We start from the raw sequence: 26,608 nt of genomic DNA on the forward strand, positions 1-26,608 counted from the left end.
AAGGACGGGGGGGACACGGGCAGGACACGGAGACACTCCCGACCCGCTCGGCCAGGACGAGCCTCCCTCCCCTCACGCCCAGCTCGTGCCGGCCCGCAGCGCCCCCTGCCGGCGCGGGCGGGCCGCTCGGTGGCTCGGCGCTCGGCCGGCGCTGCCTGCCACACCAGCAGGCGGCCCCGCGGCCGGCGCGCACGCGCGTCCCCGCGCTCCCTGCGTGGCTGCCCCGGGAGCGGGGCTGGGGGCGCGTCCTGCGGGCGGCAGCGGCAGCGGTGCGGGCAGCGCTGTGAGGGGAGCGGGCGGCAGCATGTCGGCGGCGGGCGGTGGTCCCTGTGGTCCGGGCGCGGCCGGCCCGGCCTCGGCGGCGGCGGGCGGCGGAGTGTCCATGTTCCGCTGGCTGGAGGTGCTGGAGAAGGAGTTCGACAAGGCGTTCGTGGACGTGGACCTGCTGCTGGGCGAGATCGACCCCGACCAGGCCGACATCACGTACGAGGGGCGGCAGAAGATGACGAGCCTGAGCTCGTGCTTCGCCCAGCTCTGCCACAAGGCTCAGACCGTGTCCCAGATCAACCACAAGCTGGAGGTGAGGGGGCCGCCGTGGCCCCGGGCGGGGCCGGGCCGGGGGCGCATCCTCCGGACGTGCCTGGTGGCCGGGCCCTGCCCCGGGGGCAGAGGGAGCTCCCCCGGGATTCTTCCTGCTCGTTCCCCGCTCAAAGCCGCTGAGGGAGGTTCACCAGGCCCCGCGTTTTAGGATTCGGGCCTGGCCGCGGCCATCCTCCCTCTGGGTTTGATAATTGCAGGTTTGGCATTGAGCGGTGCGTGCCAGAGGAGTTCTCTGTGATGTTGAAAGCAGGAATTTTGGGCAACAGATGCTGCTGGCTGGTCGTCTCTGCAGTGAGTCAGGACAAGAGGACAGAGTCTTATGCTGCGCTGGGGGAGGATTAGGTTGGACATTAGAAGAAGTTCTTCACAGAAAGGCTGGTTAGACATTGATGTGCTGTCGAGGGTGGTGATGGTGGACGGTAAACACCGTCCCTGGAGGTGTTTAACGAAAGACTTAGTCTGGTTACCATGGTGGTGTTTGGTCACAGGTTGAGCTTGATGATCCCAGAGTTCTTTTCCAGCCTAATATATTCCTAGATTATGTGAATTTCGAAAGACTTATAAAAGGAGGGACAAAGGCAAGATCGAGGTGCTTAAAGCTTATAGTCAGTAGTCAAAATGAGGACATTGTTCCTCCTTACCAGTAAAGGAAACAGAAAAGTGGATTGGGGATGGACTTTGACAGGTCCTCTTGTTCCTTCACACTTCAAAGCAGATCAGATAGCTCTCTGCCAAGCTTAGTAACTGAAAATAATAGCAGGGGTTGCACATTCTGTGAGGAGAAGAATAAATGGCCTTCCTTTTTGAAGGTTTTCTTCATGCCTGATAGAGAGTTTCTGTCAGGCTGGGAGAAAAGAAGCCAGAGCCAAGTTATCTGGTCCTGATGCTGCTGAGAGGCAGGGCTGTAGGTCCTTTGGCCTGTGAAAGAACTGGAGTGCTCTGGAAGGAGATTCTGGAGAACTTCATGGTCATCTTGTATCTATCCAGCCTGAGTATCTTTGGCTTAGTTGGTGTTATTTGTGGTGTTCTCAGCAGGTGTGAATGTGAGCTGCCCTCTTGTCTATGATTAGAAGGCTTTTAATGTTTCTTCCTCAGTTACCTTTTTCCTGGATTAAAGCCTTCCATTTTCTACATTGTCTCTTGTAGGCCATACTTTTTAGACTTCTATTGCTTGTTCTTTTAACTTGTAAGGGTATAGCAGTAAGAGGAGAAATTCTGAGACACCGTGAAAATAGGGGCTTTGTAAGAGTTTCAATAGACAGAATTCCCTTCTTTCAATCCTTTGTGTTACACTTATTAAAATAAAAGAATCTTAGAGTCTTCAAGCAGTAACCTGCTCTTCTGAAGGTGTGTCTTTCAGTAGGAAGTAAGTAGATTGTCTTTGGTTTTAATCAGATTTCTTCCTGGTATGAAGACATTGTTATGCAAAAGAACCCGTGGAATTTTACAGAGGAGCCAGATTTTTCAGAGTAGAACAAAGATCTCGTTAAACTAGGAGTTTTTTTTCTAGGGTTTTTTTTTTTCACCAGAATGCTTACTGTAGTGATGTTTATGTTCCTTTCCTTTATGTGTTCATGTTGATATGCTGTCTCATATCTGGGGTGAGATATATGTTTATATGTATACGCACACACATATACAGTACCAACCTATAAAGTGGGCCTCGTGGAGTACAGTAAAATAAGATTTGTGAGTTTATGGTAGATAATCAGAATTTATTGCATGTTGCACAGGCATGGTGGGTTGTTGTGTGCAGGCCTGTAAACCAAGTGAATTTTCAGGTTATTTTAAGAGAGTGTATTTCTTTAAAAGGTTGTTTCAAGCTTAAATGTTTTGAAAGGAAAATATATAGCTCAGATCCTGAAAGGTTTTTTGTATCTAATTTAAATCATCAGGAGCACCTAAAAAAACTGAAGATCTGTACCTGAATCTCTTACAAATTGAGGAGCAAAGGAGCCCAGTTAGCAGTTGTTAATAATTAGCATTATTTTTGTGTATGCTTGAGGTAATTATTTGATAAAAATGAAACTGATAATCTAGAGTGAGTGCTTCGGAAGTGAATAAATAGTGTTACTTTGTAAAGTATTTTTATTACTGTGAGTAGTTTTAGGCTCATACATGTAGAGGCGATTTTATCTTTCAAAAAGACCTTTAAAAGACTTTAGTATTGCCTTGAAGGTTGTTAATTTTAGGACCTCATGTTTATTGTAGTCATAAACTTGAAATGAAAGCTGCCATTTAAAATCTCCAAAAGATGGAGCTGCTCTGTTGAAAATGAGGTGCACAGATTTCTAGTCAGAAGCCCCAGTGACCAATATGAAGAGTACAGTTACATATTTTGAAAGAAATCACTAATATCCGTACTGGCATTTAGGATGTGATTGGGAGTTTTGCTTCTTTTTTATAATGTGAGTTACTGTACTTCGTGTAATTTTAAGGTTGCAAGCATTTCTTAATAACTCACCATTGTAACTTTATACTGTTTGTACATTTTAATAGAAAGCTTTTGTCACTGTCACAAAAATGTCCTCTATAATAGTTTACTTTAGCTACACTTATTCAAGCCAATAAATTAGATCCGTCTTGAGAAATACTAAAATAGTACAAATAAATCCTTTCTTTGGATTAAAATAATACTTGGACTGAACTAAGTTTGTCTAAGCTCAGTCCTGCAGCTGCATTTGACTGGACTTGTCTTACTGAATAAGTGATACTATTTCCTAAAGGAAAACAACAAAAGGTTATGAATATCATTCTGTTGTTTGTGGATACCATTTCCTTGACCAAAACTGTCGAGTCTTATTATAATATTGCAGGCAAAAATCAAGAAATGCAGTTCAGACTTTGGTTTATCCGCTTTATCAGCTTAATACACCTTCTCTGATTGGTACAATCGCTTTTAAGAGGCACAGCTTGAGATCTGGTGGATGGAAGCTCCTGCTGTAGGACTTCCCAAAAAAATTGTTGCCATCTTGCTGTATATCTACAGCAAGATGGAGAGAGGAGTCTAGGTAAAATATTATATGAAGGATGTTTCTGGAGAGTGAGAGAAATGTTCCAGGAAGACAGTAGTTTCCCAGGAGGCAGCTATATGTTGGCAATTCTGGGCCAGGTTATTTTTAGAAGGAGCCTGAAGGTATTTCAGATGCACAGGGGATGTATGCAAATAAATTTACTTGTGCTTAGCATGGTGATAGTTTATAAATCTACTACTGTGCTGATAATATTTTCAGTCTTAAATTAAACTAATGATATGTTGGGGGGAGGATTTGTTTTCATAATTTTCCTGCTGGTCACAGTAGGACAGAGTTGAATTAAGTAGCTTGTCAAAGAGGAGGAAAAAAAGGTGTTTGGCAATATAAGCCACTGTCTTTTCTGAGATCAGCCTCATTTCATTGTTTGTTTTCATAATTTTCCTGCTGGTCACAGTAGGACAGAGTTGAATTAAGTAACTTGTCAAAGAGGAGGAAAAAAAGGTGTTTGGCAATATAAGCCACTGTCTTTTCTGAGATCAGCCTCATTTCATTGTGAACAAATGGAGAAGTGTATCTTGTTTGTAGGATAGCAAGGACCTGGGTCTTTTAGAGCTGGTAACAGACATTTTGAAGGAAATTTTTTGTGTTTCTCTGTTGGAAAGCCAAATAAGGCAGCAGATGCATGCTGGTGGTCAGTGTGTGAGATTTTAGAAAATGTTTAACTGAGAAGCAGTTCATAGGTTTTGTTTTTCTTGTTTGACTGTCACTTGACTATTGACTATTGACTATGGCATTGTCTAAATGTCAATTTTAAAAAATAAAAGTTTTGTGTATCTGCAGTTTTGTAGAAATAAAAGAAGTAGGTCAATGTGCCAGTGAAAACTGAACTTGACTTTAACTCTGGCACTTTAACTGCCAATCTGATTCTGTAATTTTAAATGAACGAGCTAGAAAGGAATGTTTGGTGGAGCACACCCTGTATCTTGGCAGATGTATTAAGCCTGTGTATATGCTAAAGCTGAGCAAACCATGTATGTCTAAGAAGTTAAATGTAGTTTTATGTCTGTGATTAAGTTGGATCAGCATGTTTAGAGGAATGTGGTTTTATAAGATGAACTCTTTTGTAAGTAACTTGTAACCTATTCAGTTAAAGCACATACAGAATTATGTGGGTAATATGAAGATGTATATATAAAAAGCCCCAACTGCAAACTGGAAAAGCTAAATGTCGGTGGCTTTATGTGTATGGTGACGTACTATAAGCATACAAGTCCATCTTATGGAACACACTGCAGAAGTACAGTCCTGCTCTGTTGTTTGGCACTACTTTAATCAAGGTAGGACCATGCACCTTCTTAAGAATGTCTGTCTGGATTTTTTTTTTTTTTGCCTGCCTCCTTTATTTTGTAGTGAGAAATGCACTTGTTGAAGACCAAGATATTTTTTTGTCCTTGTGAGGTGTGTATATACATACATATAGAATAGTTGCAATAGCTTGTTTACTTTTTTCAAATGTCATTAATATTTCCAGTAGTTACTGAGGTATTATTTTATTAATTGGACTTGTAAGACTTTTTCACTTTTGAATTAGAAATCTGTTGGTACTAGATAGAGTATGTTTTTTTGAAATATTGGTGGAGTGAGATTTGGTCCAGCTAATTTAATATGCTAAAATTTGAGCGTTTTTTGCATTTTCAGGAAGTATAGATTTACCTGCATTTTCCCAGTCAGTTTATATACTAAGTTATTATTAGTGTGATACATATAACTTCTATTAGAATCATTATGCCCTTTCTAATTACAAGTATGCCTGTACTTAATTAATATTTTCCTGTATCAGAAGCCTATATACTTCTATACAAATTTAACTAGACTAATTAATTTTCAGTCTGTATGTGGTAAAGTGTTTTCCTTTTCTGTCTCATTTGTTGGGAGCTACCAAAGAGAAAATGAGAGGAAACCAATATATTAGTTTATATTTCTTACTTTTTTTTACTGATTTATGTTGCATAGGTAGTATGGATTTCAAAATAATGGCAATAATAAAACCATCAATATAAACTTCTAAGAACAGATTTGTGTCTTCCTGATAAGCAACTAGAAGCATGGGCAACCTGACAGAAATAGTCATTGTGAGGCAGTCAGAAATTTGTCCCTGTCAGGAAAGTGATTTTAAAAAAAAAAGTGATTTGTTCTTCTATAAGTAGGTGTAAACAGAATAAAACAGTCAAGCACAAAGTAAAACAGTATCAAGAAACAGTAGCCAGTATTTTAATGATAGAAGTGAAAAAGATCAGTCACAGTGTAAAAGTGTAAAAGTGTTGATGGATGTATCCATTTATGTAAATGGAAACCAAGTTTTTAAGATGCTTTATTTAAGATGTGGTATTATTACTTATCCTTTGGTTGTTGGGAGGAAAAGTGTGCAGATAATTAAATGTCCAGAATGGTCTTCAGCAGAGAAGATAAAAAATGAGGAGTGGGGCTTTGCATCCTTTTAATTTGCTGACCCCGAATGTTTTGTCAGGACTAGAATAGAACCTGAGAAATGGAGCAACTCATTTGTCTTATGTCCTTTATCTTCTGTATGGGACATAATAAAAGTGGATTAAATTAAATTTATGATTCATTTGTGTCTTCAGTATCATGCACTGCATTTTTACCAGGACTACTTACATGGCTACACTACCATACTGTTTATTTAGAGAATCATTGGTCATAAATTTTGTTGTTCATGTTCTTATTAGCCACAAGATAAAGACTGCTTTGTTAAATTTAGCATTAGCTAAAAATTGAAGCCACAAAGGTCCTTTTTGGGGTCACAATAATAATGAAATAAAGGCTTTTAATATAATCTAATAATCTGTCAGTACAGTCTTTTCCAGCAATATCTTGTAACTTTTTCCTCTTTGACAAGTGTTAAGCACTGAGGTGAAACTGGGGGCGTTATCATAAAAAATATGGTTTCCAAGTGTATCATCTATTCAGAAACTCATTTTGTGCAGTGCTGTCACATTGTGCAGCTTTGCAGGGAGCACCATGAGATTAAACAGGGCTCTGCTCTGTTCCGTGGTTTCTCATTCAAAGCAGTCCATTAAACTTTAGAGGGTTGTGTGCCATATTGCAGCAAATGCTGCTCAGTAGGCAGGAAGAATCGAATAGTCAAGACTGAGGAAGAGTAGAGTGTTCTTTTTTTTTTGAGAGCTGTAGGCAAAGTGGTAAAGTGATACTGGTGAGATAATGGAGTCAATCCTTTCCTCAAGGAATTAGAGAAGTGTAATAATTAAGAGCTTTGGCTACTTCACATCTAGGGGCTGATGCAAGGGGACCCCATGAAAACATGGCAGTATATGGGCTGGGCAGGCCAGGCTCTGTTGTTGTTGCATATCTGGTGTCTGAGTGTATGTCTGCGGGCGGTAGGAGCTGCAGCTGTCATGTTCTGAAAAGTGTTTTCTGTCCTGCACTTCTGTAATTTCATGGGAACACTAAGGAATAATGATTTCATTGTTTATAAAGCATAATTAAAATTTTTATTTTTTACCTGCATTTGCCTTTAAATGATGTTTCCATCTTTAAAAAAATGCCTCCAGAATGAAATGATAAGCAGATATGCTAGTGTCATATCTTGAGATTTATACTGCTTTTTTGTGCATATGCTTGGACAGGAGCCACTGCAGCATTGCAGTGTGCTCTGTTGTGTTTCATGATCCTGGGTCCTGCAGCCTTTAAATCAGAAGGCTCATAGACCTGATCAGGATTAAGTGTTGAAATACATAAAGGCATATGTTGGTAAACTTTATGGAGTCTGGTATAAGTTACATAATATGCTGCTGAGGAAATAAAACATCTCATAAACTTGATTTGTCTGTGAATTTTGGATTGATCCCATAGCAAGATACTTAAGGACCTGTCCTTTAAAATTAGCTATTAAATATATGTATGTACACCAGAGGTGTTTTATTAGTAACAGAATCAATGGAGCTTGGAAATCTCGTGATTTGTGGGGAATGGAAGTGTTGAGCATTTTTTCAAGTCACTAAGACCTTCTGAAGTCACTGCCTTCAGGCAGTTCCTGTTCCCTTGTATGATCTAGCAGTTTCCACATCACAGCATCCTTTCCTTTGCCTTTTCATCCCTGCATTTTTTGGTTAGTTGGCTGGACATGAGACTGCGGCTCAGTCTTTAGCTCAGAACTGCACGTGTGCTGCCTGTACGCCAGGCTGTCGGCTTCTGTCTCTGTGAGGATTAAACAAATTAGCTAAAGATTTGAGTCTTCCCACTTCTTCCTCTGAAAGGGCACTAATCTGTCACTCTTTCCTGCTAGCAGCTGTTTAGTGTAAAAGTTGTATGTTGTAGGAACTTTAATCATACACACCTTTACCCCTTTAATAGATTCATTTGTATTTTGAAAATTAATTCAGTTCAAATCAACAGGGAAGGAGGGTGAAATAGGGAGAAATGTAGACACACAGATAAAAAGATAGCACTAGATGGCCTTATTTAGGTAACTAAAAAATTCTGAAATGAACTCCTAACTTCTGGCAATCAGAGATTTTATGGTGGAAAAAAAATCTTTAGAAAGACAGTTTAGAGATTTTATGATTTTAGAAGGCTTGGCATAAGAATGACTAAGGTGTATGCTGAAATTAAACAAAAGCTAAAGGCATTTGATGATTGCTTGGCTTATGACTTCTAGTCACTTGAGGCTGCTAATGGATCCTTTGTATCTAGCTTCCTTTCACTGAAAGATCTGTGAGTTTTCTACTGTGTTTGAATTATGTCTAGACTTTTTTTGAGCTAGAAATTCATACAGCAAGGAGTGCATTCATTACACTTGAGATGATTCTGGTCTTCCTCTTATTTTTATTTGCTGTGGTGAATAATGCCACTGTCCTCCCTAGTAGTATGTGGATCTATGACCCAGCTTCCCAATTCAGCATGGCTCCACTTTTGAGTACTCATGTCTGGGCAATGTGTAAGCCATAGATATTTTTTATATCTATTTGCTTAAATGCAGCCCTTGTCCATATTGCAGAAGTTACTGCAATGATAGCTAAGATAGTGAAACAGCTTTTCCCAAAGCTAAGCCTGTTGTCTTATCTAGTGATGCCATCTATCAGTTTGCCCCTCAGCCCTCTGCTAGTTTCTCTATCAGTAGAGAAAGTTGTTTCCTGTCACCATGGTATGTAAGTCACCATCATCCCACTTTGTGAAGTTTTCTCAGTTTCTGTGTGTTTCCCCTCATGCTTTAGATCTTCAGGGGTTGCAATATTGCCATCTTCTAGTGCCTCATTCAAGCAGTGATGCTTCTGAGCAGTCATGCATAACTTGTGGTTTTAGCCTTTGTCTGCTTCCTGTTGTGCACTTCTATACAAAAATACCCAGCTGTATTTGTACTTCTGTTACATTTATTCATGATGTATTTACATTGTAAATGTAAATGATGTATTTACATTGTAAGCTGTTCAGGGCAAGATCTACATTCTTGTTTTTTACAATATATAAATTTAGTATAAAATCTTTGAGTATGTCTCTGAGATCTAATAGAAATAAATTATTTTTGGTTAGTGATTCTAACTATTCTGTTAGCATAATTAATGGTCACTTTTCTGTGAAAAACGTTCAGATCATCATATGAAAAATATAAATTGATTGGAAGAGACTTAAATACTAATATTTTGTTCTAAGACTCCTGATGAAAAACACTAGTTAAGACTTTAAGAACTCCATGACTATAAATGCAATTAATCCCAGCATTTAAGAGGACATTTATTTTATTGCCAGCTTAAAATACATATTCATTGTATGATAATGTAACAAACTCCATTTTTTGATAATTTGTAACTGCTTGAACAGGCAATAAGAACTGTTGATTAAAAGTAGGACATTGTATGGGCTCTTTTGCCTAGAGGTTTTTAATTTTTTTTTAATTTTTGACATGTTCTGTGGAAGAAATATTAATTGCTTAATGCCATGATTTCTTTTATCTCCTATGGGAAGAAAAAGAGTAGTTTATAAATTCTTGAATTATTTCTGTTGAATGAGCATTTAACTTTCATAGCTGTAAGACCTTTGAGAAATATAAAACACCTGGTAAATGGCAAAATATGTCTCAGAATTGACTACATGTTTGGTTAGCTTTCTAAAACTATTTTTCTGGTATCATCTGGATGTTAGATTGTGTGGAAGATAAATGCTGAGTTTTGCTGTTTGGTGAATTTGACCAAGATCTCCATTTTACTTGAATTGTAGAATTTAGAAATAGCCTGTGGTGGTAATCTGAAGCAGTAGATTGATGTCTTGCCTGCTTGATTCGTGTAGGTGTAGGTTTTCATGGTTAAATCCTGCTTCCATGACCACAGTCTGGTGGTGCTGTTTGCTATGCATTGGCTGGAGAAGAGACACAAAGGAGGGGGCAGAGAGAAGTTAAGGTGTAACCTTGCAGTGTGGTGCTTGCTGGTGAGTGGTAATTGCTGATCTGCACAGTTGTGTTCCGCCCAGAAGGGTTTCTTTTTTGGCTGAATCAGCAAGTTACAGTTAAGAGGAGGTTATGAAAGTGAACACACTACCTTCTCTTCAACTTCTGCCCCTCATTGTTGCCTGTTCAAAGTTTCTGTTCTGTTTTTGTTGTTTGGTGGCTCTTCCCGAACTCACCTAACCATGAAGCTCAATGGTCTCCTGTGGCTGGATGTTTGTAACTTCTGCCCCCAGGTGACTTCTCTGCAAATTCTAGGGTAGTTGCAGGTGACCTCCAAAATACATGGCACCTCTTTTTGACAGTCTTGTTGGGAGAGTGCATCCAAATTAAAGGATTAATACAGTTGCTTGTGCAGCATTAGTTTATCCCTGTGTTTATCCTATTATGTTTATAGACATTGAAATATAATATTTTCTGGCGCTATCATTTTGGCAGAGCCCTTGCCTCATGCAGTGAATGGTGCCCTGAGAAGGCATGGCTTTACTGATAGACCTTGTTTGTGCTCATGATTTCATCTGCTGTCGCTACCCCATCCCTGGTTTTTACTGAGTAGCTTCCAAATTGAAGACAGAGAGGTTGAATTTCCAACAGTCCTTCCATGTTTTCTTTATAACAAATTGAGGGAATTTGAGTAAAAAATGGTGCTAGTAAAAGTAATGGAAAATTAAGTGAGCTGGCCGAGCTGAAAATGGCAGAGCTTCTGTGAAGTAATGTAAAGATTTGTCAGCCTTCATAGAAGTAGATCATAGGATATGAAAGTAGCTTGTTGTGTTTGCATTTTGATGTGACTCTTGTGCCTGCATTGGTTCCTGGGGATAGATTTATGACTTTTCATAATCTGTAAACAGATTAATTCCATTATATATGCTCTTATAATTTCTCATTTTGCTTTTTTTTATTTTGTGCTTTTTATTTATTCAGGCCTTACGGTAACTGGAGGGAGGAGACAAGAAAGATGGGAGAGGGACTTTTTACAAGAGCATGTAGTCACAGAGCAAGGGGGAGTGGTTTCAAACTGAGAGTACATTTAGACTAGATCGTAGGAAAAAATTCTTTATTGTGAGGGTGGTGATGCCCTGGAACAGGTTGTCTGGAGTGCCCCATTCCTGGAAGTGTTCAAGGCCATGTTGGAAGGAGCTCTGAGCAACCTGGTCTAGTGCAAGATGTCCCTGTCCAGAGCAGGGGGTTTGAACCAGGTCTTTAAGGTCCCTCTGCACCCAGATTATCTTGTGATTCAATGATCCTATGATTAAAACAGCAAGATATGTATTTGAATGTCAGGTTGTATGCAGAGTGCTATTTTTGATTTTTATTATGCGTTTGACAGTCTTTTTTTGATATGTGTGGGGCATCACTCACCCTGCAAAGCTGGTGGCCATCATTCTTGCTGCTTTGTTATTTGCACAGGGAAATAAATTTGGGGTTTTTTCCCCACCAGAACTCCAATTGCCATTCTCTATTAGGTGAGGCTGGACAATATTAAATTGGTCAAATTTAGCTGCTCCCCACTTTGCCATTCTACGGGTCTTTTGAATTAGAGTAGATGAGAGAGCATGTGTTGTGTATAAAAAAAGCAATAAAAGTCAGCATGTCAACTGTTAGAAAGGAGTAAGACAGTAGTGGTCTCTTTTTTTTATAGGTTTAATATATGCAATATGTAATAATAACAAAATATTGTTATTATGTGAAATTGTGACTGGGTCAAACTGTGCCTTCATTATTAAGGTCTTTGTTATCTGGTCTGTACTGTATCTTCAGCTTGTATGCTGGTGATATTTTCATTTGCTGTGTTAGTTCAGGTGCATGTCTGCTTTTGTTAGAAGGTGGGTAAACCACAGCAGAGAGACTTTAACTCTGGCTGGTCACTAGGGACAGCAATGCAGCTTTGTAAGTAACTCATTTCTCTGAAATTATTTGGCTTTGTAGTATTTTAAACATCATCTTACTGTAAAAGGCAATTTCTGCTTTCTTGCAAGGGTTTGCAAATTTTTCAAGGTTTTTTTGATATTCTGGCAGTTGGAAGGTGAAAATACATGCAACTCCAGTTTTTTTGGCAAAAAATAAGTGCTCTGCCTCAAGGGACAGGGGGAGGTTGTTCTGTTGTGTTCAGTCCCAGAGACGTGGGACTAAAGGACATAGCCAAGAGGCAGGAGGGGAGATTGTTCTTCTTGGCAGCCGCACGCTGGAGGTTGGCTTGATCCATCTCATCAGTTGCATCCTGGGTGCTCTGAATCACCTCTGGAAGTGCCTGCTTGTCTCTGAATTACTCTGTAAGCTTGAGAAGCTGTCCATCTAAACTATGTACCTGAAGTTAGACCCAGTAAATCCTCCCTGCTGATAGTCAAATCCTTTCTGCGTTTTTTTCATTAACTGATACAGACATTTTATGCCAAGTTGCCTTGCAACTTGAGTTTCACTGTTAATTTGAATGTTAGTATAATGTTGTTGCAATAACTAAAATACCCTGCTTCAATATGAGAGGGTATTTGTTAAGAATTAGTAATTTTTCATTTTGGTCTTTAGTTCCAAATCTTTTGGATGCAAAAACATACTCTGGGAATTTACCTAAAAATCCCCTGAAATAATATTATGTGGTTTTTTTGGCAAATAGTAGCTTTAAAGCTTATCTAAATGTAGCTTATCTTATAAAATGCTACATGAACCTAGATAATAAATAACTTTGTAAACATGCTAGTATTTGTTCTTTCATTACAGATTTCTGCTTTGTAACATAAACCTTACATGAAAACTGTTTTAAAAATGTTTCAAAACCACTTTTTTCAATAGTTAATAACTATTTCTTGTTTTCTGCATATGCATTTAAGGGGCATTTCATCACTTCTGGTTTACTCAACTAATTTGCTATTTCAGTTAAGCTCTGAAATATTTTCAGTTGAAAATAGACCAGCTGTAAATGGGATAATTTGACTTCGGCATTGGATAAATAACTGTCATTTTACTTGGAGCGATTTTTTTCAGTAAGATTTAATAATTTTGCATTTTAAAATTGTATTTGCATTGCTATGGGTGTAAATCCTACATAAGTTTAATGCCATTGCCTTGTATTGGAGTGGACATCAGCATCACATGCCAGTGTCTGCATGAAGGAAAGCTCAGCTGTTGTTACTCTTGGCAGTATCGTCATTTGATGCTGGTTCTGTGTCTGCATGAATTTTGTGGCAAGTTGGGGAGAAAATCCTGCAAATGACCCAGTGTTAAAGCTGGGCTGCAGAGGAATGGGTGATATCAGGGATTCTTAACCTGCATTCCACCAGGTGTAGCATCCCTGTACCAGCAAATGCTGTTATATGTCACAGTTCTGGTGACCCCATTTAATCCTTGCTCTCATTACTATGATGGATTGTATCTTCACAGGCACAGCTGGTTGATCTGAAGTCTGAGCTGACAGAAACACAGGCAGAAAAAGCAGTATTGGAAAAGGAAGTGCACGATCAGCTTTTGCAGCTCCATGCTGTTCAGCTTCAGCTACATGCCAAGACTGGTCAGAATGTTGACTCTGGGGCTATTAAGGCAAAACTGGTGAGTATGGCAACTTGAATGTGGGATTATATTACTCTTCTTCCTCTCCTGGCTGAAGTTCTTCCTTGGAAGGTGTGAATAAGCTGATTACAAACTCTCAAGTTAAAAATATTAGCTTTTTTGCTTTTAATAACATTTATAGATGGTTGTTAGCAACCATTAAAAATAAGATGAATAATGTCAGAATAAAGAGTAAGGATTTAAGAAGTTTTTTGTAAATAAACCATTTTTAGTGGTTTCTGAAAATAAAAAAAGAAAATGTTTTTGTGATTTATAAAGTTTTTCTGAAGACTGAAGTTGCAAAAGATAATACAAGAAGGCTGTAATGGAAGCACTCAGTAGACTGCATGTTTTTTTAAAACTCAGACCTTTACAAAGCCCATGAAAAGTTAACAGCAATTAATCTGTACAGTTAGTTAACATCGACTGATAGCCTGGGCATAGACTGCCTTGTTACTAGCCATTTCACAAGTTCAGGCTCTAATACTATGACTTTGTAAATTAAAAAATACAGTAGAGTAGTGTTGTATACATGTGTTTTCTAACTGTTGGTATGAATCACTCTGTCTCTGACTTTCTAAAATTGCTTCACATTTTTTTTGCAAATACCTACTCCCAGCATATGTGGAGCATTAGATTAGTCTCTTTTGCTATTTTGTCCCATGAATTAAAGTACAATAAAACACAGTAGTAGACTGTAAGTTTTAAAGGATATCTAGGCTAACCACTGAGCAACAGGAGTAACCCAAATTCTTTGTGTTTCAGATTCAAAAGCTGTAATTGATTAGAGCTGTCATCCTAGGGCTAAATAGTTGTATATGCAGTATGAAAGCAACATTTTCTGGATTGTCCACACATAATTTATTCTGTACTAAATTATGGCTACAGTATGGTGAAGTTTATATAGGGCTCTAAATAATTCTCATGGCTTTTAAATAAGCATTAGTTAAATATCATCAGCATTTTGTAAGTATTAGACTTCAGGTTTACATGTAGAAAATTTTTTAAGCTAACACATCACTATAAGTGGTTTTGGTCCCCAGATTCTCTTAGTTCAACGTAACTTCTGAGTAACACACACACTTGAAAGCTTTTTGTTTCTTGTTACCTTGTTATAAGTGATTTCTAAAGATATATTAATTTTCCATGCTATTGACAGCAATCTTCTTCCCACAGGGGACAATAAAGGCATTTTACGTACATAGGTTCAGTTTTATCTGTGTTGAAATTGAACTTTATAACAGCTTAGACTCATGTTCTCTGCTTGAGTTCCTTTAGTTTTTCCTTTTTATAAACATGAGGACTAGTGTTTTGAGTTCGTTTTACTTTGCCTTTAGGGAATTCATAGCTTTAATGGACAGAAACTCAATTTTAAACTATTCTAGATAAAGAAAGCTATGAAAGTTTGCAAAGCTAGAGCAAGCAAAACTGAGGCCACTTAAATGACAATAAAATGGGACCTCTGATGTTTGGGTGAATGAAACTGTTGTGATGACCTTCTGGCAGTCAGAAGGTCTCTGAGGGCAAAGAACTATGTCAACAGAATGTGCAATGGGGAAATAAACGTCAATTAATTAATTTCCTCCTTTCTTGAGGGACAGACACTCTTATTTTGTATGTAGACTCTTTAGACTCTTAGCATAAGTGTACACTCTGTAATCTGTAAAACTGTATGCAGTGGTGAACTAAGACATTTTAAAATGTTTAGATTGCTAAGCAATTGATTATTGTGTAGTTTAGGCCAAGTCCATTTTTAGGGGTGGGGAATCTTCTTAGTGCAATCATAATAACTCTTTGTGAGAGTATGAAGTTGCCTGATTGAATTTTTTTTGTGTTTGTTTTTTGCACTTGATGCCTTTTCTGGTATTTCTGCCTGTCCTTTATGTTCCTCTCGTAACTCAGATTATGTTGTTCTTTCTGAAAGGAAAAAAATATCTATTAGCTGTGTAATGTTATATTGCCAAATGGATTTTCTGTGATTCTTTCAGGTATATTGCATTATTTTGCTATTTATAGAGATTCTTGGTATTTTAGGAGAAGGTGTTGTTTTCAATACTACACTAAAGTTTTTAGTTAGATTTTTAATAAATTTTACTACAAAATACCAAAATTGTTGCTAAATAGAATTGTAGCAGTGTCTTTGTTGTTTATGCAATCTGATGAAATATACAGTCTGCTGGTGAAGTCCTTTTGGATTAAGTAATTTATGTTGTTGCATTTTCTTGAAGTTCCTATTGCCTGTTTCTCTAATTATGGAACTCTTTTCTTCTGTCTTAAGTCTGTCCTTTCTGTGGATGAAATGGTAAGTATGCTGATTGCCTTTTTTTTTTTTTATGTTTAGCAGTGCTTTTGTTTTGTGCAACAACTTATATATATGTTGGCCTCAGAAACTGGCAAAACAGATCTGGCTTGTTCCTTCGTCCCAACAGTTGGCAACATGCTGTGTAAAGAATTTCCTTTGCATTTTAATTTTTCTTTTCTAGATGTGGTGCCCTTTTTCCTGATTCTGTATGTGTTCTGTTTATTATTGCTGCATCTAGTTTGGGGTGGTATCCGGCAACTTGACATTCTGAAAGATTGTTCTGGCAGTATCTCAAAAACTGTCAAGATGTTATACAATTGCTAAAGCATAAACACTGTACACATCTATGAGTGTAATATGAAGTATTCTGCATGTTATGTTTTAAAAAAATCACGTCAACTTCCCCTTTTTTCCCCTGATTTTTGTCATGGGCATAATTTAATATGGTTTACTGGCTGATGTAACAGCCAAAAGCATATGAACTCAATAATACATAGATATAAATAAGCAGTGAAGCAAGCTTGACTTTTATCTTTTCACAGTGAAAGGTTTTTAAACAAACTTGAAAGGTTTTCAAACAGCTTTTCTACTTTTATTATGTTACATGCTTCGTTATCATTACTCAGTATTTGGTTTTTTGAAAAGCCACAGAATAGCTGGCAACTGTAAATTTTAGTCTTCAACCTTGCTGTAACTTTTTTTTTTTTTTTAATTACCAACAGAAAATGCATTTTTTGTTTTCATAGCCTGTGCCATACTATGAACACTAGAAAGCATGAAACTATTCTGTAACTTCACTTCCTTGATTTCTTTGAACAGTTTTGAGACTTTGGTCAAATCTTTTGACAGTCATTTAAAACAGGACATGCTCTTTCAGGACATCTTCAGAAATTCTGTATTGCAAACCTTTTAAAATTTTTTTTGTTGATTTCATGTGGTGATCAGTTGGAGACGGTCCATAGAAGATTGGTTTCTGGGTGTAATTTTGCACTTCTGTCACAAAAGAGTAGTCATAATAATGGAGAAAATAGGAAGAGAACACTTCTACGGGATTGCATTTCCCTTGTATTTTTGTAGTTTAGGTGTAACATTTCAAATGCATGACTAAAAGTGATTCTACGTAGAAGTGTAACATTTGGCTTCCTGTTTAATTTAAATGACAAACCAGATTCAGAGAAAATCAATGGGCAGCCTGAGTCTGAGGGTGTTTAAGCTGGCTACTTTATATAATTACTGTAAGATGTGCTGCTTGAAATTCACTTGTGTAATCAAGAATCTTTGATCACTTCAGCAATTCACTTTTCTGAGGGAGGTTGGAATATGCCTATCTTAAATTCTAGTCTTTGTATTTCTGTATTTGTCAAATAATAGATGCTCGAAAACTGGACAAACAGGGAGCCTGTACTACTATTTAGATCACCTTAATGCAATATTGACAATAGGAACAGAGCTAACAGGAACACTGTATTTGTATGTGGACTTTGTAGTTACTGTAAAACAGACGTTAAGTCGAACTGTGAGCCTTCTTACTCCTCAAGTGTGTGGCAGAGCATGGGACAGCACAGCATGGTGGCACTTGGAATTCTTGTAATGAAAATATCCCAAGACCAAAACAATAGTAGAAAGGACTGGTATAATCTTAGAAACTCCCATTTTGAAATGTAGATTAGTCAAAATTCTTGGCTTAGGTGTGGTTCTGCAGTTCAGAGAGAGATTTGCTGCAGAGTCATTCGCACAAGACAACTCCAACCCAAAGGCCAGAGGCCAGAAGTGACTCTGTGTGGTATGTTTGCTGACATATCTATGGAGCCAAACTTGATCTGAAGGTGGGTCATAATGGGAATTGCAGGATGTGAAATGCCAGTGATTTCAAGCAATCTTTGAGCTGCTCCTCCTAAGCACTGTGCTGGGCAGTTCTTGACCAACATGTACATAGGTGTGTACTCTGTTCTTCTAAACTGATAAAAGTATTTGACAGATGAGGGAGGCAGTAGAGTCTATCAAATTCAGAGGTGACTTTCTGGCAAAGTCAGTAAATGCTTCCATCTCTCTATTGTGAAAATAATTCCATTTGGAAGGACCAGCTTTGTGTAGCTTCTCAAATGTGGTGATATTGACCATATTAATGGTTTTATATCCAGGTTTGGAATAGTGAATAGCATATGCACAATTTGAGAACAGATTTGTCTTGCCAGTTTTGTAAAATTTTATATCGGTCCTCTTGCTTCTTTAGTAGCACTTCCTGGTTTTATTTGTTAAACAATGTAATTGGTACAGGTACAGAGAAGGGGGTTTTGGGTACTCCGGGTGTTTTCAGAAATGCATTATGGTGAACTTCGTTTTTATTGCTGTTTCAGTTGACAGCCAGTTTTGAAAGGAAACAGTATTAGATCCTGTGTCTTTACTATTTTCCTGGTTGGTTTTCCCCCACTTTGTAAAAGGTGTGCAGAGCAAGATATAAAAGATCCAAGTTATCAAGCATGCTCTTCTTAAAGTAGATTTTGTGAATTAGCAATCTAATTCCTTTTGCAGCAGTACATTGGTTATTAGATAAGGTAATGACTATGCAGTTTGTGTACATTTGGGATGGAACAGTGTGGGACTAATTTATATCTCCATAATTCCTTTTTTAGGGTATGAAGCACAGGGTGATAGCTTGCTTAAAGTGGGGTTTTAATGTGGGTTTTGTTTTTGTTTTGTTTGGTTGTTGTTCGGGTTTTTTCTTTTAACAGAGCTATTTTGCACTAATTTTCTTCTAGTTTTGTCAGGGTGTCATCTTCATGTGTAGAATCCTTGGCTTTATTTATGTGGTCTTCAGACTCTAATCTGGAAACGTCTCTGGCTGGGCATTTCTTGGTTGTTTGCATGAAAGTAATTGTCATTTTAAGGACATAAGGACTTACATTTCCATGTCATCATCATCATCATCATAATAGTTAAAGAATTTAGTTAAATTGGAATATTTAATAACTTTAGGGTTACTCTTTAATTTTGAAATTAGTATTGCTTAACTTTCAATCTCCTATTTGCAAGACAAGAAAATGTAAGGATGATATTAAATTTTGCCACCTTTGTGTAGGATAGTATGCAAACCACTAGCTGTAGTGCCAGAGTCCCTGCTTTGTTTTTTGTTGTTTTTATAAATTTCTTTTCCTGCATGCATGTCTTGTACACAGGAAAATAATTTCATATTGTGTGTGTAGAAACAGTAAGTGTTCTTTTATTATTAACTTGGATAAAAGCTTTTTAATATTCTTTTATTTTCCTTTTTTTTTTGTCATTTTAAAGGAGAGAGAACTTGAAGCTAACAAGAAGGAAAAAGTCAAAGAAGCTCAACTGGAAGCTGAGGTGAAGTTGCTAAGGAAGGAGAATGAAGCCCTCCGTAGACACATAGCTGTGCTTCAGGCTGAGGTTTATGGAGCAAGATTGGCAGCCAAGTATTTAGATAAGGAGCTAGCTGGAAGGTATGTGAAGTCAATCCATGTCCCCTAGCATAAGATGTTTGTTGTTGTTTCCTTCCTTTGCATCCCCAGAAGCGGGTTCAAGGTTAAGACTAAGGAGGAAAAGACTCACGTTTCCAGTTAATTGACAAAAGGAAGAGCAAAAATCCCCAGGGTTCTTGCGCCAGTTGCTGCGTGATCATGTGCTGTAGCCTGATGAGGTGTATGAGTCCTACCATGTATTGCTTTCCCTGTTGTAATGCAGCATTGTTGATCTCTTTTCACTGTGTAGGGTCCAGCAGATTCAGTTACTGGGCCGGGATATGAAAGGACCTGCTCATGACAAGCTGTGGAACCAGCTGGAGGCAGAAATACACCTTCACCGCCACAAAACCGTCATTAGAGCTTGTCGAGGTCGGAACGATCTCAAACGACCAATGCAAGCACCACCAGGGCATGTAAGTTGAAAAGATGAGCCATTCCTTCATGATTTCCAGACATGAGTTACCTCTTCATCTTTGTGATTGTTTTCACTTCAGTGTTGTGTTTTTTTCAAATGTCACTTGTAAATATGTTGTCCTTTTGTATGCTGAAGGACAGTTCCATGCTGAGTAGCACAACCCTCTAAATGACCATGGAAGATGATACAATAACTTTGACTTACCTAGGAACACTCAGTCCTTTTGAAAACTTAGCCTCTGATATAAAAGTATATATTTATGTGTATAAATACAGCTTTAAAGCAGAATTTTGTAACCTAGGTTTCAAAATGTGAATCTAACTTATTTACAAAAATCAAGAATTAAATTTTTAGCATTAGATTAAACTGAAATTGATTTTAATTTTTTTTCTTAAAAGGACAGATAAATTGACATTCTGTAAAATAATTATTTATGGGTTGTTTTTTTCCCTCCTAAAGGTACTTTTTAAAACAAAACCTTTAAACAGCATTTCACTATGGGCATTTTTGGTAAAACTCACTCACCATGGCACATGTCCTGTTAATCACCCCAGTGTTCAGGAAAATGCATTGCTTTGATCTGTTCTAAATACCTTAGTTGGTCAGGTGCTGCTGTCAGTTGGTCATACTGCTTATGTTGCTAATTGCGTGTAAAACATTGATGGACAAATACATGTATTTGTGATTTTAAAGGTGTGCATAATGGCATCAGTGACTTAACAAAAGGAAAAAGCAAATCTTGATTTCTTTTGTCTCTCTTTTAGATTTGTGTTCAATGGCTTTTGGTGTTGTTTATTTTTATTACAATAAAAATAAACTCAAGTAAGCAACCTCTTCCTTGGGAGTATATTACATCATCTTCTGTCATTTGGTTACTTTTAAGATAGTTTACATCATATAGCATTTCAGCACTTCTTCATGTGGTCCCTCAGTGTTTTTAATATGCAGCTGATTTCCTTCTTTTGAAGTTAAGTTCTGTGTTGTGCACTAATCAGCAGTGAAGTAATTTAAATAATTATTCTCATCAGGGGTGCATAATGAGGAATCTTTTCTGATTTCACTCCCTTTCTGTAAAGAGGCGCTGTAAGTTTGTCCTGCCTGGAGCTAGTCTGAAACTCTGTTGCTCATAACACTGCCTGTATATAATTACAAAAACCCAAAATGCTGAAATGCATCAGTTTTTGGTTCACACATTTATGTTTGTGCTATGTTTGTTTTTTATCAAACCAGGATCCTGATGCCTTAAAGAAGAGTCAAGGTGTTGGTCCAATCAGAAAAGTTTTGCTAGTTAAAGAAGACCATGAAGGACTAGGAATTTCAATCACAGTAAATATTTGCATTTATTTTCTATGACACAAAAGCAGCAATTCAAGTTTGTATTCCTGCTTCTGTAAAATGCATGGATCAGTAAATGTGTGATTAGAACAAATGAAAAAAGCATACACAAATCCATAAGGTCATAGACCTTCAAGGCCCATTTTGATAGATTAGGAAATAGATAATTGCTACTTTATGTTAAACTTAGGATTTTGATTTATGTGTAGGGTATAGACACTTTAGCAGATTAGCCAGGGGTGATTCCAGCTGTAAATATTTAGAAGAGCAGAGACAATCTGAAACATTACTTCCGATGATTAGCTGTTGTGATTATAACTTTTTTAAAAATACCTGTATTGACATCTCTCACCTAACAAAAGCTGTGTAAACTTTCTACAACAAATTTGGAATTTTTTTACTATTAGACTTTTATTCTAAATATGAATACTATTTCTTGCAAGTCAATATGATGCCTTATATGCTTTTTTTAATGAGGTTTTCTGCTTTTTATGAGTTTGTATATGATTTTATAGTTTTATTAGTATTCAGAATTGCATGCTTTGACTTTGAGTCCGTATTCAAAATTTTCCATTCTTCTGTGGGGAGAAGAATTAAGGGAAGCAACTCACGCATTCTTAAACATTCTTTGTTTGAAGAGTGATTTCTAATTTTCTAAAACAGAAGTTGAAATAAGCACTTTAGGAGCTACTATCAGAATGTCAATTTTATATTAAAAAGCATCTCAGTTAATTAAAATTTGCCTTTCTTTTTTGTTTTTAATAGGGTGGGAAGGAGCATGGTGTTCCAATACTGATCTCTGAAATCCATCCTGGGCAGCCTGCTGATCGATGTGGAGGACTGCATGTTGGTGATGCTATTCTGGCAGTAAATGGAGTTAATCTAAGAGATGCCAAGCATAAAGAAGCTGTAACTATTCTTTCCCAACAGGTCAGTTTGGACCTGTTATCTGTAGGCGCATCTAGGTGTTTCCTGTGTTCTGCCTGTTGAATTACCTTGAATTTTAATGTTTCCTGTTAAATAGAGTGTAATGCTAAGATACAGTTATTCTTGAAGCTCTATCACCTTACACTTAATCCTCTTATGTTTTGCAATTTAAGGAGAAAAATGCTGGGTCAGTAGTGGTTCAGGTAAACATGTATTGGCTAATCATTATTCAGTAAGGCTGATGAAAATCAATTTATTACATTGCCCCACAGAAATAACTATTTAGTTAACATATGCTTTACTCTTATGACTGAACAGCTCCAGCCAAACAATGTTTCTCATATCTTTGTGGTCTAGAATCTTCTTTCTGATTTGTATCCCATTTTCCGACAATTAACACGTGTGCCTGATTTATCAAAAAACTTCCTCTTTAGAAATCACTGTTTGAAATGTACTGGCATATAAGAAATACGGGTAGTTTTAGTAAAGCTTAGCTATAGAGCTGTTCTACTTAAGTCAGTAAAAACTCAGATACCTACCCAAAATATTCAGCACAATTGAATCAGTGTCAACTGAATTGAATTTACAGCAATACGTTTACAATAGTAAAATGTATTTTTTTTTTTTTTTAGTAACCTAGCTCATCTTGGTAATTCTGCTGGGTAGCTGTGCAGTAGTAAGTAAATTTGTATTTTTGGCTACATTTTAGAGAGGTGAAATCGAATTTGAAGTAGTGTATGTTGCTCCAGAAGTTGATTCGGATGACGAAAACGTAGAATATGAGGATGAGAGTGGACACCGTTACCGTTTATATCTTGATGAATTGGAAGAAGGTGCAAATTCAAGTTCTAATAGGAAAGATGCAAATGTGGATGTCAAACCCTCACAAGGTAAACCTTCTAAAATGTGTTATGTGCAGTTTAATTCTGAAGTCTCAATATGCAAACCAATTTCTGGAAAATACTTTTTTTATATTCATTGTAAAATTAATCTGCTGTCAATTCAATTAACCTGCTAATAGACTGTCACTTCATCTGGTTGGTCCCTCACTGTTTGGCCTGGTTTACTTAGATACAACTGAATTAACTGTATTAACTTATGAACTTTTTTCTTGGTCATCATTTCCCAAAGGTTGAAATTCAAATTTATTCTTATCTTTTCCTACCTCTGACTAGGAGTTGTTAATTCCCCTTAACACTTCATGTTGGTGACTTCTTCAGATACATTTTTTAAATTAGAAAAGCAAAGAAACAGTTCCTGTTTTCCTGCCATGCTCTGTTCTGCTAAAAACCTGTCAGCTTTAATTTTAGTAATCATTTCAGGAAACATTCCAGCTTTTGAAACAAGGATCACTGATCTGTCCTTCCCAAGATTGCTTCTTTCCTTAAATCCATTTTCTTTTTAACTTGCAGTGTTTGATAAGAAGCCAAGTATTGATGGACATGAAAATGGAGACCTGGGGAATTCAGTTGAATCTTCTTTAGAAGACACTGCACCCAAATTAGCCCGTTCTGCTGAATCTTTATCCTAAAAACGATCAAAAAAAAAAAAAAAAAGGCAAATCCTGGACTGATCCCATCTTTGGGAACAATTGATAATCAATATTGACTGCTAAAAGTTGCATATACTAGTATAGGTTGTAAAAGGATGATTAAATGTCAAAAGGAACTGTATTACTGTTGCCTGGAAAAAAGGCGGTTACCTCAGGGCTTCATTGTGAGCAATTCTAAATGTGGAAAACTGTCTTTTGCGTGACACACAGTAGTTACCGAACACACAGCATGGGAAATGAATTTCTTTTAATAATAAAAGAGTAGTCCCACCAAAGAGTGGGATTTTTAAAGTGGATAACCTCAGTACGTTCCACTCTTAATCTCATTGATGTCCCTAAGGAAGCAGAATAATGAGTGACAGGCCTAATTTTGACCCTCAGATGTTTTAAAGGGACAACTGATGTTCAGTTTGGTGTGAAACATGCTTTAACCCTAGAGAGATGGGGGGACACTTGTTCATTGCATCTATGTGTTTTGTATTTAGGATTTTTGAACTGTAACTTTAAAGAACGCTTTTTTTCTTTCCTCAGAATAGTAAAGGTGAGAGCTTTTATTTGAGCAAAGACTATCAAAACCCACATAAGCAGTGGAGTGCTTGTTAATCATGATCGTTCAGCCCATGGTAATTTTATGAGTGAGGTTTTTGGATTTGTTGTTTTTATTTAAATTCACCACCATTTGTTCCATTTGAAACCTGCTCCAAAAGTAGTTAAACAGAGTAGTATGGGATTTTAATAGAGAAATAGTTGAAAAATTACTCACAATCCATGTGAGCCCTTTGATATTTTTTTCTGAGCATCATCAATTTAGCGTTTGTTTTTGAATGGATGTGGTTACTGCTAATGCAGAGTTGTTTGAATTGGTCATCATTAGCTTGATCTTATGAAATGATGAGTGCTTTTGATGGATACTGAACATACTCATTTCACATTAAAATAATCCTTAAAGAAGTAGAAGTTGAGTGCACAGTACTTTACAGGAGGTTCTCAGAGTCATACGGTGCCTGGCCCTATCTGTATTATGTTATGGCAGTCCTATTAACCTATAATTGTCTTACTGTTGAAGCAAAATGTTACTCCCTTTGTGAGAGCGGTGTATCTTAAAATAGTTTTTTATTGGTGTGCATCTAAAGGCCCCTGGCATGTCTGCAGGTGAGGAGGTTGAGGATGGTGTCTCAAGCAGTTTCTCATGCTCCATTTATAGCTCTCTTGCTGAAGTGCAGCACATTCTACAGACAAGCTCTACGTTGTCTTCGCACTTACTATTTCAGCATGCAGTGCCATCTTTCCTGTTCACTGCTCTGCAGGCTGTTGAACTGTAACGTGAAATGGTTTTGTACATTTTGAAAGTGGAACTAATGTGAAAAGATATCTTTGCAAGTGTTAACTGAGTAGGGTATAAATACATAAGAAAAAACCTCAAAGGCCTTTAGAGTAACATCAATTAATCTTATGTTCTAAGTTGTGATGTAGAACACAGTTACCTTGTCTCTCTTCGGAGCACTATATATATTTATATGTTTATAGAAAAAGCCTAAAAATGTATATACTTTATTCAAAGATTTTGCTATTTATAAATCCCTTAACTTCGCTATTTACACGATCATTTTGTGTGTGTGTGTGTGCGTGTGCATGATCTTCACTTACTCAGTGGAGTAACATTATTTGGTTCATTTTTTATACTAGTGTTTGTCGTACAGCATACTGTTGAAGGTTTTTAAAATAGTCAAGGCTGTACAGTTTTCACCGAACAGAAACTAGTATTTAAAAATAAAGCTGTGTGAAGAAGAAACAGGTCCCCAGGCAAGTTTCTTTTTCTGAAGCTTCAGAAACTTGAGGACACATTGGCTGTGTGTTAGCAGATGAATTCACTGCCAGAACTTTTGCATCCAGATTTGTGTTTTTCCCACAGCTACTCAAGCAGAGTGCGCTCTGAAACTGTCTGTGGCCTGGAACACACAATGTCCTCTCTGTCAGGAAGAGACAGTTGAAAGCTAAGTTGTGGTCATCTTGTCTTTGAAAATCATTGCTGTGTGGAATCTTCCTGCAGTTTTTAGAGATTAGACTTGTCCAACTAGTCTTGTCACTTTTTTAAAAGATGTTCAATTTTCCTGTACAGTTTCCCTTTATTTGAGGGAAAGATTAAATTTTTTATTTATTTTTTCTTCCTTACTTCATGGCGCACTGTATTTTCTGTTCAATGCATTTGATCAGTTTTAGCCTGAAGTGGAAGAATGTTTCTAGAGTTATTTTCCTAACATTCCTCATCTGCTAGTTTCACATGATGCTGTGCTCTCTTCTTCATCTGCTAGACCTTTTCTCTGCTCTTCTTTGTTTTTAATCTCTGAGATCAACAGAAGGAACAATTGCTGAGGAAAATGACTGGGAGTAGACATATCAGGTAGCAGTAAATTATCACCAGATTTCCTTCCCAGCAGTTTTTTTAATCTTTCTTTAGCTGTGGATGGGAGGATTTCACTCAGACACTACAGTCTGCCTCCACGTACGCTGTACTTGTTACCACCTGATTTAACGTACTGGTTTATTTGCAATCATACTGAAATTCTTAGAGATTAATATTTAAACTGAGAAAAGTTTTGCAAGTTGAGATTTCCAGATTCAATGGACAAATGTGTGTATTCTCCCCTTTGTCAGTAACTGGAAGACTCAGTCCTGCTGATTCCCAGAGGCTTAATGAGTTAGACTTGGAAGAATTTCTGAGGAAAGTCAGTGTTCAGACTTAATTTTTATTTTTTAAAGTGTAAAACAGTTTACTTGCATGTGTATATATATTTTTACTTAAAAAAATAAAATAATATTCTAAAGATAATTTTTCAATTTTTTTGGTATATAATTCCTTTCATATTAAAATCTTCAGTAAGACAATTGTATTTTAAGCTAAAGGTGGACAGTGTTTGTTGGCATCTGGGACCAATGTTAATTAAAAGCATGTAAGATAAGGAAAGTGCTTTACGGCAATAAATTTAACTCTGATCAAA

General features: G+C 37.3%; 1 protein-coding gene across 2 annotated transcripts; it reads left to right on the forward strand.

Annotated features, from left to right (window-relative positions):
- The first annotated feature begins 242 nt into the window (after positions 1-242).
- Positions 243-26,608, forward strand: GOPC (golgi associated PDZ and coiled-coil motif containing). 2 transcript variants are annotated; one of them, XM_059842231.1, is made up of 9 exons: positions 243-580; positions 13,429-13,593; positions 15,872-15,895; positions 19,184-19,359; positions 19,628-19,793; positions 21,026-21,121; positions 21,896-22,060; positions 22,767-22,947; positions 23,470-26,608. In XM_059842231.1, the coding sequence occupies exons 1-9, from the start codon at positions 305-307 to the stop codon at positions 23,586-23,588; spliced, it is 1,368 nt and encodes a 455-aa protein (XP_059698214.1). In that variant the 5' UTR covers positions 243-304; the 3' UTR covers positions 23,589-26,608. The 2 variants fall into 2 exon arrangements, with proteins under 2 accessions (XP_059698214.1, XP_059698215.1); XM_059842232.1 differs by lacking the exon at positions 15,872-15,895 and having other exon boundaries at positions 249-580.

Source organism: Haemorhous mexicanus, chromosome 3 (assembly GCF_027477595.1).
Source record: "Haemorhous mexicanus isolate bHaeMex1 chromosome 3, bHaeMex1.pri, whole genome shotgun sequence".
Taxonomy (NCBI): Eukaryota; Metazoa; Chordata; class Aves; order Passeriformes; family Fringillidae; genus Haemorhous; species Haemorhous mexicanus.

Coding starts and splice junctions, on each gene's coding strand:
- GOPC (XM_059842231.1), top strand. CDS start 305: ATGTCGGCGGCGGGCGGTGGTCCCTGTGGTCCGGGCGCGGCCGGCCCG. Junction 581..13,428: donor AGATCAACCACAAGCTGGAG/GTGAGGGGGCCG, acceptor GTATCTTCACAG/GCACAGCTGGTTGATCTGAA. Junction 19,360..19,627: donor GATAAGGAGCTAGCTGGAAG/GTATGTGAAGTC, acceptor TTCACTGTGTAG/GGTCCAGCAGATTCAGTTAC.